This window comes from Rattus norvegicus, chromosome 10 (assembly GCF_021556685.1).
Source record: "Rattus norvegicus strain SHRSP/BbbUtx chromosome 10, alternate assembly SHRSP_T2T, whole genome shotgun sequence".
Taxonomy (NCBI): Eukaryota; Metazoa; Chordata; class Mammalia; order Rodentia; family Muridae; genus Rattus; species Rattus norvegicus.
This window is the reverse complement of record NC_141543.1, coordinates 56,573,880-56,588,275: the sequence shown is the minus strand read 5'-3', so window position 1 is coordinate 56,588,275 and position 14,396 is coordinate 56,573,880. Positions and strand designations below refer to the sequence as shown.

At 42.7% G+C, this 14,396-nt stretch overlaps 1 protein-coding gene across 1 annotated transcript in view; it reads left to right on the top strand.

Moving 5' to 3' along the window:
* Positions 1–14,396, top strand: part of Dnah9 (dynein, axonemal, heavy chain 9) — a 353,020-nt gene that overhangs the window by 175,191 nt on the left and 163,433 nt on the right. Inside the window, 3 exon segments of the mRNA NM_001427097.1 lie at positions 3,709–3,883; positions 9,236–9,409; positions 9,854–10,061. Coding sequence (NP_001414026.1) covers positions 3,709–3,883; positions 9,236–9,409; positions 9,854–10,061 — 557 coding nt within the window.

The following is a 14,396-nucleotide window of genomic DNA, read 5'->3' as shown; positions in this document are numbered from 1 at the left end:
TTCTTCCTCCTCAAACTCCCCCCAGACCCATGTCTCTAACCTGCCATGAGTTGCATGTTTGACAAAGGCTGATGTTCCCTCTCCCAGCAGCGATCAAATACCAATAGCTCCTCACCCAGGGTAGGGCTTTTCTTTCACCTCCTTTCTTCCATGCTGTGGTTTTGTCTGGCCTGAGTTCATGTTAGTCTTGTGCATGTGGTCACGGTTATTTTAAATTCATGCATTCAACTGCTCTGTGTATCAAACAAGAACAACAACAACACAATAACAACAACAACTAAGGCCTATGACCTAGCTAGCAACAGATCCTTTGTCCCAATATGATGATTTTACATAAAAATTTTTATGAAAGTATTAGTCATACCTAAGAGTTTTCTTAGGGAGTTGGTATATCATCTACAAATGAGAACACTCTGACTTCTTTTCCCAATCATATTTCTTTCGTTTACTCTAGCTAAGTCTTCAAGCACTATCTTGAGCAAGAGCGAACACAACACCCTGTCTTAGCCCTGACTTAAGAGGAAATGCTTTGTGGTTTACCCACTTACTATGATGTTGGCTATAGGCTTTTTAATATGTAGAGGTTATGATTTGGAGAGATGTTTCTTCTCTTCCCAGTGTTTTCAAAGCTTTTATTATCAAGGCATTTGTATTTTGTCAAAAGCTGATTCCTCATCTTCTGGCATGGTCATGTACAAAGTTGGCATTAGGCTTAAAGCAAAGGAGGATCCATGTGGAGGAGAGAGCTCAGTGGGGATAGAGCATGATTGTAGTCTGTCATACTCTGCAGGTTCCAAATCTCAAGTCCTTCAGTATTCCTTGCCAGGCTCCCAAACACTGGCCATACCTCTGGGAGGGTTTCAAGAATCTGGTAGTCACACCAGCCCTTCCCCACGTGGTCCTTCCTGGCCACAACCACTTGTACAGACTCTGGCTCTGATCATGTTTCCACCTCACTGACTACCATCCACGGCTCTGACTCAAGGTTTCTTCCCAGTAGTCTAAAACAATTCTAGACCGGGTGTCAGTATACAGTCCTGTGACACATGTTCTGAGTCTCTCAAGAGCTAGTTTGCAGATGGCCTTGTGCCACCCAACCACCAGCTCAGCATGGGTCTTTATAAGATGGCTTTTCACAGCTGCTCCCCTACAGTGCTAAGAAGAGAGGATTCTCCCAGTATGGCTCCTCTTTCTGCCATCACAGCACACTCCGCTCTGCTCACTGAAACATCTGTTTCTAAAAGTATGGTACAGACATTCTGAGGCTCATTACCTTAAGCTGTGGCTACTGCTGCCTGCTGTTGGCACCCTCTCTTACTAGGGAATGGAAAACTCCCTAATATGCCAAGATCCCGAGGAGAGAACACTGAACTTTCTCCCCTGCTTTGTAAAGTTCCCTAGTTGATTTGCTGTTAAAGCTATAGATATTGGAAGGAAGCCAATCTCTTCTGAGCTGTTATCCAACTTCTCCCCGTTTATTTCCTGATGATTCTGCCAGCTTGTGTGTCACTGATCATCTTAGAGCTCATGTAGTTTTTGTATAATTCATTTAATAAAGTTTAACTATAAAGCAACTTTAGGGTCCCTTCAAAACTGTTTTTGTAGAGTTCCTTTCCTGCCCCTGGGTAAGATGTAGGTGTAAGATATGCATGATGCCACATCTGTGTAATCGGGGCACTAGGGAAGGTATGGTGAGATTAAGTTAAAAGACTAGTACAAAATTGAGTTATATGCCATCTTGATCAAACAAACACTTACAAAAGACTGGAGTCAATGTTTACAAAGTTACCAGTCATTCTTTGGTAATAAAAATCCATATACTCACTTCTAGTCACACACACACACACACACACACACACACACACACACACAGAGAGAGAGAGAGAGAGAGAGAGAGAGAGAGAGAGAGAGAGAGAGAGAGAGAGAGAAGCATGCAGCAGTGTACTGAAAACTTAAAGAAACAGACCTAATGGGAACTTCTGATTCAGAAGCTCTATTCCATGGTGAGGAATGGGAGTGTTCATCATCGCTTCTTTTCTATACGTAAAAGCATCCCTCAGAGCTGAAAGAAGACAGTACAAAGAGAAGGAGGGGGTTGGGGTTTCACTTGGCAGGAGCTGTGTATCCATGACTACTATAACTATAGATCTCAAAATCTAACCCCTTCCTTTGGGACATGTGGGAGTTCCTTGTGACTCTCCTCATTACTAGCATCGCCCATTTTTACTTCTTGAAAGATATGTGTCCAACTCCTTTATGTGCTACTGGCCATGCAAAATTCTGCAAGGTGAGCCTATAGCCTGCCAAAAGTCCTAGTGGATTCCCAAAAACCTTTTTCTCTCCCTTGCTTTGACAAACTAGAGCTCAGGATGCCTCACCAAGGAGCTTCTCTACAAATTCTCTCAGATCCAAGAGCCCCTTGTGTTCCTCAGACACCAGAATTTCCAGCTGAGAGCAATCCAACTGAGGCCTGTTCCCTGATTTTCCCTTGGGGCAAACCCTCACCTTCACAGACATAGAGATAGAGTGTCTGCTGAAAACCAAAATTCTCATCACAATCATTTTGATCCTCACTAAGAAGTCCAGAGGTCAGACTTGCAAGTTGGTCCCACCTGGGATGTCTGGAATCTCATTTTATAGTAGAGAGGCAACTGGTATATTTTATTCTGGTGCCTTATTCATTATAGAGCCAGAGATGATGGCATTTTGTTACTCTGTCACAAGTATGTATTGAACAAATGATGGATGGATCATTAGGGTTTGGCTTCTTCGTTGCTCATGGACGTTATGTCCACCATTAGACCACACACTCATGCTGTTGTAAGAACTGCAGACAGATTAGAAACAGCTGCAAACAAAAAAGTTAGAAAAACTGAATGTCAGTCAATTTACAGGCCCAAGGGCTCTAAATGATTTTTAAGATGGTTGTTGGAAGTGCTGTTCATCTGATAATACTGGATTACAGTGAACCTGCCTCCAACAGTCTAATAGGACAGTACCCCATAGCAAAATGTAATATGAGCTGGCTATATGTTTACATGATGTATACTGTCCACATAGTTTGAAGGATAGAAGTGTGTGTGTGTGTGTGTGTGTGTGTGTGTGTGTGTGTGTGTGTGTGTGTGAGAGAGAGAGAGAGAGAGAGAGAGAGAAAGAGAGAGAGAGAATGTGTGGTGTTAAGAGTATGTGACTAAATGACTGTATATGGGGGCCCATGCATGTGTGTATATGTACATTCACAGGTGGTGCTGGAGATTGACCCAGAACCTTGTGTATACCAGGCAAGTTCTCTACCACTAAGCTATATCCCCAGAACTTAGCTGTTCTTTGGGCATTAAAAAAATTGCTAGATGGGTAAAAACATGAACATTGGTTCATTTTTTTTCTCACACCTGCACTCCCCAAATACTGTGAATGAAATTTCAATGCAAACAAGGGAGAAAATAGGAAAAGAGAGTATCAGAGGACAGATGCAAAAGAAACCTTATTTCAAAAGACTCTGTTGGGCTCAGTTCTTTAGAGGAAACTGACCCCAGAGTATCTGTAGATACAGAAGGCCTATACATGATCCTTTGTGCTCCTAAAGAACATTAAAAAAATAAGCACTCTGAAACCAATGTGCTTCCGTGTTGTCTTGTTGAATTTCAAGAGCATAATACTCATGGAGTCTTTGATGTATTCTCTTTCTCTCCCCGCCCCCCTCTGCAGATTTAAGAAGATAATCCCAGTCCCAGAGCAGAGCATGATCCAGATGCTGTGCTACCTCCTTGAGTGCCTCCTGACAAAGGAGGCTGTCCCTGCAGACTGCCCCAAGGAAATCTATGAACTCTATTTTGTGTTTGCTGCCATCTGGGCATTTGGCAGTTCCATGGTCCAAGATCAGGTAAGATGGCATGTTGAGACCAATGGCATGTTATAGTATACAGCAACAAAAGCCGATGCAGGAGGATAGGCTACTAAACTCTGCAGTCATTTGAAATCATCAGAGTAGTTTCTTGCACACTGTGCCATTAAAGGCATGGATCCCTGGCAAAGCTTCCTAGGCTGAGACAGAGTATGGTATGTTTGGAGCTGTGGCTTTCTGGGATGAGGAACACATCTCTGCTTTTGTGGAAAGCTGTGCAGTGCCGAGACTTAGACAACTGCAGGGATTGGTATATGATACTCTGCCAGATGACTTTCATTTTCTAGAGAGGAGTTAGAGGATGTTGTACTATAGAAATCTAAAGGAAAGGAATATCTTCAGCCTTCTAGAGAGCCTTCTGTAGCTAGCCAGAGTCCTCCAGGGGGTCTCTACATCTCTTAAGCATAGAGAAGGCCAGGTCAAATGATAAGTGTAAGTAAGAAACCAAGTCATATTTAACATCAGGTATTGACCACTGTGGCTTCATGTTGTTGAGGAATGGAGACATTGACTCAGACAATGACCCCAGCACTCGATTCCTTAACCCTTCCTATGTTCAAAGCCCCTTTCTTTACTTTAGTATGTTTTATCTAGACATAACATATTCAGAATTATGCAAGCTGGTGTTTTATTACTGGATCTATGCAATGTTATAAAGATGTCAAAAACATGGACTATGTTAGCAAATTTTAAAACCTACGTTAAAGTGTTGTTAACCATGGGTACAATCCTATACAGATTTATCCATCATAAGCTTATCCCCCTGCTATGAATGAAACATTTGGCCAAGACTTACTACTTTCTGTTCCCTGAAGTCTCTGGCAATTATTATTTCTCTCTACTTCTAGGCATGTGAATATTTTTATATTCATTGTATATAGAGGGTCAGTCCTTCCATGTTGGGTTTATTTCACTTAATATCTCCCTGTTAAGATCACCTTGTCATAAAGAGATTGTGTGTTTGGTATGCTTATCCCAAAACACAACAACCATAATAGAAATCAGAGGAGTGGAAGGCAACAGGGAGGCATTGCATAAGCTCATGCATTGTCTATGGTGATGACTTCACCAGTATGTGCTTAGCTCCAAACCCTAATTGTATCCAATGAATGTGTACAGCTTCACTTATCAATAAAGGGGTTCAATGATAAACCACTGACAAGAGAAAGACAAGGAGAAGAAAATACAAGGAAGGGATGCAGAAAAGGAAAAAAACATTTACAAGATTTGAATTGTATCTGTCAATATTACCTGGGAGACTGTGAGTGAGACGTTCAACCTGCCTCTTCCTTACTCTCCCCATGTGTCCAAAGGATGATGTCAGCTCCTGGGTGGTTGATGAGGGTATTGTTCTAATTGCCCGGTGTGGATACTTGGAAGGTATTGAGAATAATGCTGGTGTGCATACATGTTTGCTAGCAATATTCTCCTGACTCAAATAATCAGTTCTACGGAAGTACTTGGTACTGTCTCACAACAGGAGGCCAGACAAGCTATTATTGCCATTAAGTTATGATTTATTTCTTCTGATTCAGGATGATTGTGGAGCTAGCTCTCTCTCTCTCTCTCTCTCTCTCTCTCTCTCTCTCTCTCTCTCTCTCTGTGTGTGTGTGTGTGTGTGTGTGTGTACACATGTGTGTCTACATGCACATGTGTGCACATACAAATAGAGGTCAGAAATCAATGTAACATATCTCCCTCAACTGCTCTACAACTTATTTTTAGAGACAGTTTCTTACTGTGATCTGAGGCTCATCAACTAACCTAGCAGACTGGGTGACCAGTATGTCCTAGAGACCCCCAGCACTGGGATTATTGGCATGCACTGCTGTGCTTAACTTTTGTATGGGTGTGGGAGCTTGAACATGGAGCCTCATGTTTGTGTGGCAAGCACTTGACCAACTAACCCATCTTCCAAGCCCTCTAGAGCTCTTTTTTCTAAGAAACCTAAAAAGGTTCAGCCTTGCCAGACAAAGTCATATCTGAAGACTCTGAGAAGTCAAGGACTAAGACCACAGGAATAAGCTCTGCTCTGTCATGGGAAAGCTCTTGCTCTAGCATCAATCCATTACTGCATGTTGCTCAGACATCAGGGGGCAACTCTCACAGGTTCCCTAGGAGCCTTTTCCTGATCCCATCCCAGAGTCAGAGGCTTTGAGGGTAGGAAGGGAGGAGATGTGTAGATGTGTTGACATCTGGAAAGTCCTATGCCTGCTCTATAGTCCTTGGGGGGATGCTCTTTGGACTTCGTTGAGGTTCCATTCTTAAGGTTTCTGTTACTGCCATGAAACACTATGACCAAAAAGCAAGTTATGGAGGAAAAAGTTTATTTGACTTACACTTCATTGGAAGAAGTCAGGACAGGAATTCAAGCAGGGCAGGAACCTAGAGACAGGAGTAGATGTCTGTGGAGGAGTGCCACTTACTGGCTTGCTTCCCCGGACTTGCTCAGTCTGTCTTCTTATAGAACTTGGGACTGTCAACCCAGGGATGGCACCACCCACAAAGGGATGGGCCCTCCACCCTTGATTGCTAATGGAGAAAATGCTATATCTTGTGGAGGCATTTTCTCAACTGAGGATCCTTCCTCTCTGATGACTCTGATTTTTGTCAAGTTGACTCACAAAACCAGCCAGTACACCCTCAGAGGCATATTGTGCAGGGTGGATAAAACTTGGAAATTTTTCAAAATGCAGAGACCTATGCTTTCTATCAAATTCAGTCTCTAGCTTTCTAGCTGCCGAGATGTCAGATAGCAACTCCTGGGGTTCTCATCTACATTGACAGTGGGGTAGCAGGATAAAGACACCTGATCAATTTTCCAATCTATGTAGAGGTATGTAAATCCACTCCATTCTTTCTAAAAGCCTGGAAGAAAGCACCCTCCCAGGTGTCTTAAACTCTTGGAACTAGGAACAGCTATGCTGACCCATGGGGAAGACACAGTAGAAAGCTTTTAGCAGCAGGAAGTACCCAGAATCCCACACAACCTACATTAAAGCCAAACACCAAAAAGTGATGAAAATTAGAGAATAGAAATTTGGCCAGATATTTGCATCAGCACTACCAATGGTGTCTCAATTAACTAGCTGTCAGTAAGATCACACACCAAACAAAAATGGAGCCTATGCCTGTGTAGAAGGTCTGATTTTAAAAAAAAGGCAATGCAGTACTGGTAAATACTTTGCAACAATCACAGGAGGTGATCTCCCACAGGGACATTGTAGAGAAAGCCCAAGACTGGGGGTGAGAGCTGGGGGATCGTTCTAACCAGCCAGGATCATTCAGAGCATTGTGATAATTGAATATGGTGAAATCAGACCCCAAACTCTATAAATGGGATGCCAGTAGCATGTGTTACCATCATGTAGTTTAAAAGGCGTGGCTGTACCAGAACATGAAGCACATGGGAGACTGGATTTTATCAAAATGCATTGCTACAAAGAGCCCCCAACAGAGCTGAGTACAAAGGAGAACAATGGCTCAGTCAGCTGGTGTCACCTTGTCTCTAGATTGGAATCTTAGCTTAAGTGCCAGATTATGGGGTTGGTAGGAAGACAAATTAGAGTTCTTGGCCCAAGTCTGGCCAAGGACTAACCAGATAGATCAAGGATGAATTGAGGTGAGATGCAGAAAGGACGAACAGCTGCAGTCTTCCTAGGTGCAGCTCATCTAGGGGTCTCCCTAGAAACCAAAAGGGTCTCCAAAGACTTCATCCATGAGTTCAAATGGCGATTTCTCTGGGATTATGGTTAGCAAATGGCAACATCCCCTTAATCTGAATTGAAATCAGAATCAGAACTACACATAAGCCTGTCCATATCATTGGCCTCTTTCCATTCTCATTTCTTATTCTTGGTTCAGTTTTTCTATTTTGGTTTGCTGTTGGGTTCTTCTTGTTTTGAGACAGGGTCCTCCTCCCTAGTTGAGGCTGGCCCTAAACTCTTGATCTATCTGCCTCCACTTCTGGACTGCTGGGATCACATGTGTGCCACAAGATCAGCCTCCATCCTCGCTTTGAAACAAAAGAAGTCTATCTATAACTTAGAAGACAATAAATGAGAAGTGCCCATCTCCATCAAGATCCAGATTAATTCCTCCACACCAGCCCCATCACTCATCTAGTCTTAGAATGCTCTCTCAGCCCTGCCCTTCCTGGATGTCTCCAACAATGGTCAGTCCATCTTTTCGATGGTATTTCCTATGTCTGAGTGTTTGCAGCATGATTTTGCTGTGCTGGATGGTTGCTAAGTTTCAACTTGGAAACAATGGAGTACATGCATGTTCAGCTCTATCTCTATGGGGTTTGTGTTTTATATTAAGGCATGGGAATTGTAACATACAACCTATTATTTCTGCCAGAAAGACCAATAGGCTTTATCTCTTCTGCTGTTTCTGGATGTCCTATTGGGTCTTGAAGGAAGCTCTCCTAAGGCTCTTTTCTAAAGCCTTCATCTTTACAGGACAAAAGTGAGACCCAGAAGGATGTGACTAGCCTCTGTGGCTCTTCCTGCTCAACTGGTCTGTGTTTTTGCTGTCAGCCATTATTTAGGTCATGAAATTGCACAGTCTCAGATGTCTGGGAAGGTTGGAAAAGGTTTCTCTCTTCAGGAGGTCATGGCCCACACTTCCTCTTCCAATGCCAAGGACCCCTACCTCCTCTGTGTTCTTAAACTTTCCTACTTTCAACCTTCTCTACTTTTGGGGGGCTGTGCTGAATCCTAGTGCCGATGTTGCCAACACATTGTCAAGCAAAGCTTCTTATGTGTGGTTGTCTTACTCCATTTCCTTTGTACCACATGCTAGGTTATTTATAAAGAATAGAAATTTGTTTTGCTCTTAGTTCTGTAGTCCAGACTTCTGGAGCATGGCACTGTACCTGCTTTTTGATGTATCATAACAGAGCAGAGGGCATTCCATGGACGACAGAGCAAAAGTGCTAGCTTAAGTCTCTCTTCTTTGAAAGCTACCATGGAGGCCCTGCCACGTGGCCTCATCTCACCCCAATTCTCCTTTCCATGAAAGCCCTACCCCCATGTACTTTTACACATGACTAAAGACATTAACTCTCCAGCATATAAATGCTAGGACACATTCAAACCATAGCAACTGCCAGAAGGCAACACCTGTCTTAGGGCATCACCTGCCTTCTGGTCCTGGACAGGGTTGATGCTCCAGGAGCTCTGTCATTCCAGTACTGCTCCATCCTAGAGACATATGTAGGCAGGAACTCTTTGTGCCCCTATCTCAACCTCTGTTGGTGCCAGTGCTACCTGCGTGGGTCCCTTGGGCTCTGGAAGATCTATACCCTGACCAGCTTTGTCTTTGCAGCTTGTAGACTACCGGGCAGAGTTCAGCAAATGGTGGCTGACTGAGTTCAAAACGGTCAAATTTCCTTCCCAAGGAACTGTCTTTGACTACTACATAGACCAAGAGACCAAGAAATTTGAGCCTTGGGGCAAGCTCATCCCCCAGTTTGAATTTGACCCTGAGATGCCTTTGCAAGTAAGTGGGACTGACCACCCAATGACATGGTACCCATGAGAGTGATCAGCAGCAACCCCTATTTGTATTGAGTGCTTGACTTTGTATAAACCAGTTGGTCCCCAGCTGTATTCATTTTCAAATCATAGGTGTAATGAAGCCATAAGTCCCCTACAGGAAAGGAAGCAAATAGAGAAGTCAGTCAGCATCATTGGGGACAAAGGACAGGAGATGGCAAAGCCAGATGATACTGTAGTCCCTTTGGAGATGCCTTAGAGAGACAGAGGACAGTCTCTACTGAACTCCAGGGTACAATAACAATGGGTTTACAAGATGGACAAAAGTAGAAGTTAAGAAAGATACTCCTACCTCCCCTTACTAGGCAAACTTTCTTATGACAGTCCCCTGTTCTGGAATGTCCTGGAACATAGTGTTGTGTGACATGCCTATTACATTCTGTTCCAGGCTTGTTTGGTACACACAAGTGAGACCATCCGTGTGTGCTACTTCATGGAGCGGCTCATGGAACGGCGGCGGCCGGTTATGCTGGTCGGCTCTGCAGGCTCAGGCAAGTCTGTGCTGGTGGGAGCAAAGCTGTCCAGCCTTAACCCTGAGGAATACATGGTGAAAAATGTGCCCTTCAACTACTATACTACATCAGCAATGCTGCAAGGTAAGCAGCCCCAGGGCCTGGGGTGTTAGCTACTAAAAGGCTAGCAGAGCTTCTGGGCTGGACCTCAATCACCCACAGCACTGCTTCCTCCCTCAACCCATACTTCTGTCCCTTGTCCCCAGCACCCCTTAACACTGCCTCCTTTTATCATTCTTCCTGTGACCTATGTATGGCCTGTTAAATTCCATCCGAATAGTCCCGTGGCTTCAAAGCTAGCCCAACATCATAGGGAGTTCTGTATAGCCTTGTAGGCTCAGGTGCTAGGAGCATCTACAGATATTATTTCATCCGTCCCTCGAATCTGGTAGACTGGATCAGAAGCTCAGGTTGGGAAGCTGGGTGCATAAGGTCATACCAAGAAAAGCCTCATTATGCATCCCATCTTCTGAATTTTCCTGGGGTCAAGGCTAACCAGGAGTGTTCATTCATTGGCTCTGAGTGGAGGTAGGCTCAATGCTGATCGTCTCCCTGTGCTAGTCACTTCTCATTGGTCCTCAGTTTATGAAGAAATCCTTCACACATTAAAGAATAACATTTCTAAGATTTTAATGGTAGCACAGGTTTGTAATCTTCAGACCTGGAGGCAGAGGCAAGAGGGGTCATTCCAAGTCCCACCAGTGTAGACTACAAAATGAGTTCCAGAGTAGTCTGAGCTACTGAGGGAGTCCCTCTCTTGAAAAACAAAGCAAACCAAACATGCTTTCTTTTAAAGATCCATCCATGATAATGCTTCAGCAAAATAATGGAAGAAGTGGGGTTGGGGGAGTAGCTTCTTCCTTGTCCTGCCAGTTGTAGCTGTTTGAATTATAGAAAGCTTATACATGCGCATACGCGCGTGCGCACACACAAACACAGACACAGACATGAAAAACCACAGTGTAGGTACTTAGAACATGCTTGTGTACCTGATATTCTAACCAAAGTCATCATCATTTTGCTTGAGACTTGTTTAACTTTTTGTGTAATAATCTTCTGTCTGTGGTGGAAATACTCCCACCACAACCCATTGCAGGATACTAATTCAATGTCGGAGAACATGGAGTTACTGGGAAAGAGATGCCCCATCATGGCCACTTCCCCATACCTTCCCAGATCTAAACAAAGGAAAGAACCTCCAGGGCATAGATTATGGTAAAATGACAGCAAATTCATTAAGATGTTAGTTTTAAAGTTTTATCCCATTCTTCTTAGTATAGTTACATATAAGCTTATTCTTTTTAAATAATGGTTTTATTGGCCATGCAGCCAAGTGCTGAGAGAAGTGGTCCAATTGTTGAATTGGAAAGGGGAAAGCTAGACACCCGGTGTCAAAGGGGAAATGAAGCATTGAATGACACCTATGAACTCCAGAGACAGCCACCTGGACTCACTCAACAAAGAGGCAAACTAGTGCACTCACTGTGCAAACCCCCTAGTCTGAAGGTCAGCATTTCCACTGTAGCTAGCATGAAGGCACTGCAGATTAGGGAGACTAAAGCACATACATGGCTGAGCTACACAAGACAAGCAGCATAGTGCACAAACAACAGGTCTCTACAATGGACTTCCAATGGTGAGAGAGGAGATGGACGTAGCCTAATTACTCACATGGTGGAGTGATTTGCAGAATTACAGACAGAAAGTTTCACGAAGGTAAGGTTGGAATTATTTCCATAGCATTGTCAAGAGACAAAAAGGGAGATACAGGCCAGTGTGTGTGGTGCTATCTACATGATGGTTTAAAAGACATATGTGTAATATTTCTTTTATATTATATTACCATACATTATATTATATAATATACACACACATACATATATATGTATGTATGTATGTATGTATGTATGTATGTATGTATGTATATGTGACTGGAGAGAGGAGACTTAGCAGTTAAAAGCCTGTGCTACTCTTGCAGAGGACCCAAGTTCATTCTCCAACGCCCACATTAGGTGGCTCACAACACGTGTACTGCAGCTCCAGGAACTCTGGCTCCCTTGTGTAGCCTCCATAGGAACCTGCACTCATGTGTACATATATACACACATTCACATGGGAACTCTGGCTCCCTTGTGTAGCCTCCATAGGAACCTGCACTCATGTGTACATATATACACACATACACATGGGGGGAGGTAAAAGTTTTTAAATCATTTTTAAAGAAATAGAAAACTATATTACAGAATGCTCTTAACTTACAGAGGCTTATTATACAATGGCTACACATCATGGCACATAAAAAAGTATCTCCAGAAGGAAATATAAGAAACTGATAACAGCAGCTCTCCCTGCTATGGGGGAACCAAACACTGAGAGCAAGATGGATAATTAAATGTTTCTTAAAGTATTAAATATTTCAATAGTGCAGAAAAGCAAAGACTAAGACATAACAGATGTCCATTTGCCACCACCCAGATTCAACAGATGGTAACATACCTGCCCCCAAACCATCCTCCTCCCCACTCCTTATTAATGTGAATTCTAAAGCCAGTATGTATCAGTTAAACCCTCTACCCACCTGCAGTCATAAAACATGTAGTGCTCTTGTATACATTTAAACTTCATATCATACTGTTTCTCTTTGGCAACTTACTTTATTTTAATCAATGTTTTGATACATCCAGATCTATTTCAACTCCTGCACAGAATTCTATTGTGGGGATAAATCCAAGCTCTTTATCTAAGATTCTACTGAAAAACATTGTACATTTCTTTTTAAATTTTTATTAGTTCTTTGAGAATCATGTACAGTGTGTTCTTGTCATAGTCACACCCTCCACAACTCCTCTCAGATATATCCCCTTTCCTGAATACCCAACTTTGTGTCTTCCTTTCATTTTTTTAACCCAAATCTTATTTGTGCTGTCCATATATTAGATGTATGGTCTTCCATTGGAACATGGCCAGCTTATCAGGGACCACAATCTTAAAGAAAACAGACTCCGCCTCTCCCAGTAACTGTCCTCAGCCATGGGTGAGGCTTTGTGCCTACCTCCCCCAGCCATCTTGTGATTTGGTCTAGCTCAAGCTTTCACAAGACTTGCCTATGCTGTCACAACTTCTGTGAATTTATGTGTCTGACTGTGGAAGACACTATATCCTTGTAGTCATCCACTGTCTCAGCCTCTTACATTGTTCTCATACCATCTTCCTCCATGATCTCTGAGCCTTGGAGAAGAGGGTGTGATACTGATGTCCCATTTGTGGCCAAACATCCCACATTCTCTTATTCTCTGCACCTGGACCAGCTGTGCGTCTTTGTGTTTATTGAAACTTTTATAAGAACAAACTTCTCTGATGACAACTGAGAGATATATTAGCCTATAATAATAAGTCATTGGGAGTAAGTGAAATACTGTATCTGTTTAGAAGAATAGTAGTAGTAAATTCTGCCCCCAAGGTCTATGACCTATACAGCCATAGGTTCCTGGCCCGAAAATACTGCCAGGTATGTGTTTCATCTTGTGGAGAAGAATGTATTCCAATCAATTAGGGATTAGTTACTCCTATGATATCCACACTACTCATGCAAGAGTAAGCGTGTCTTATGGGGCCAGTTATTACTGTAGCTCTTAGGGTTCACAACTGGGTAAAATTGGTAATTACCTTTCTTCTCCACTGTTGCCTGTGGAACCTTCCAGAACTATGAAAGTTAGAGTAGGGATAAAGCCTCCATATCAATACCAGCTTGATCTCTTCATGCTCTCTGGCTCAAGTGTGTGGTGTTGTTACCAGTAGGATCTTACAACCAAGTCTCAGAGCTCAGTTAAGAGCATTAGCAACTGCTTGTAATGTTTGGGCATCTATGGACATCACTGGTCAACAACTCCAAAGAGACAGCCCATTTCTGGCACTAAGATTGTTGTTGGATAGCCTGTGGTGTCAACTATGGGCACTGTGGCCCCTTAGGGTGGCCCCAATTTAACTATTTATATCTATTATATTAAGTATATGCTCATATTTATATCTATTATATATAACTATATTTCGATATACTAGAAAATGATAACTGTAGTAGGTTTCCATATATTTTTTGGAGAGGTCTTTAGTGTTATTTATCACTCTATAGTCCCTTTTCTACCCTGCCCTTTCATCTCCCATCTCAAATTCCTGTTTAATTATTACCCCTTAACTCTTAATATAACTAACTGTCCCCCCGACACACACACACACACACACACACACACACACTGACCTCTCACTAATTTTCTGGCATCTTTGAATATTTTAAACGAAACACACATATCTGAAGGTTCAAAGTTATCAACAAGAGAAAAAAATAAATGTGCAATGTTTGTCTTCCTGGATTGAGTTACTTCACTCAGAATGAGCATTTCCAGCTCCACCCATTTACCTGAG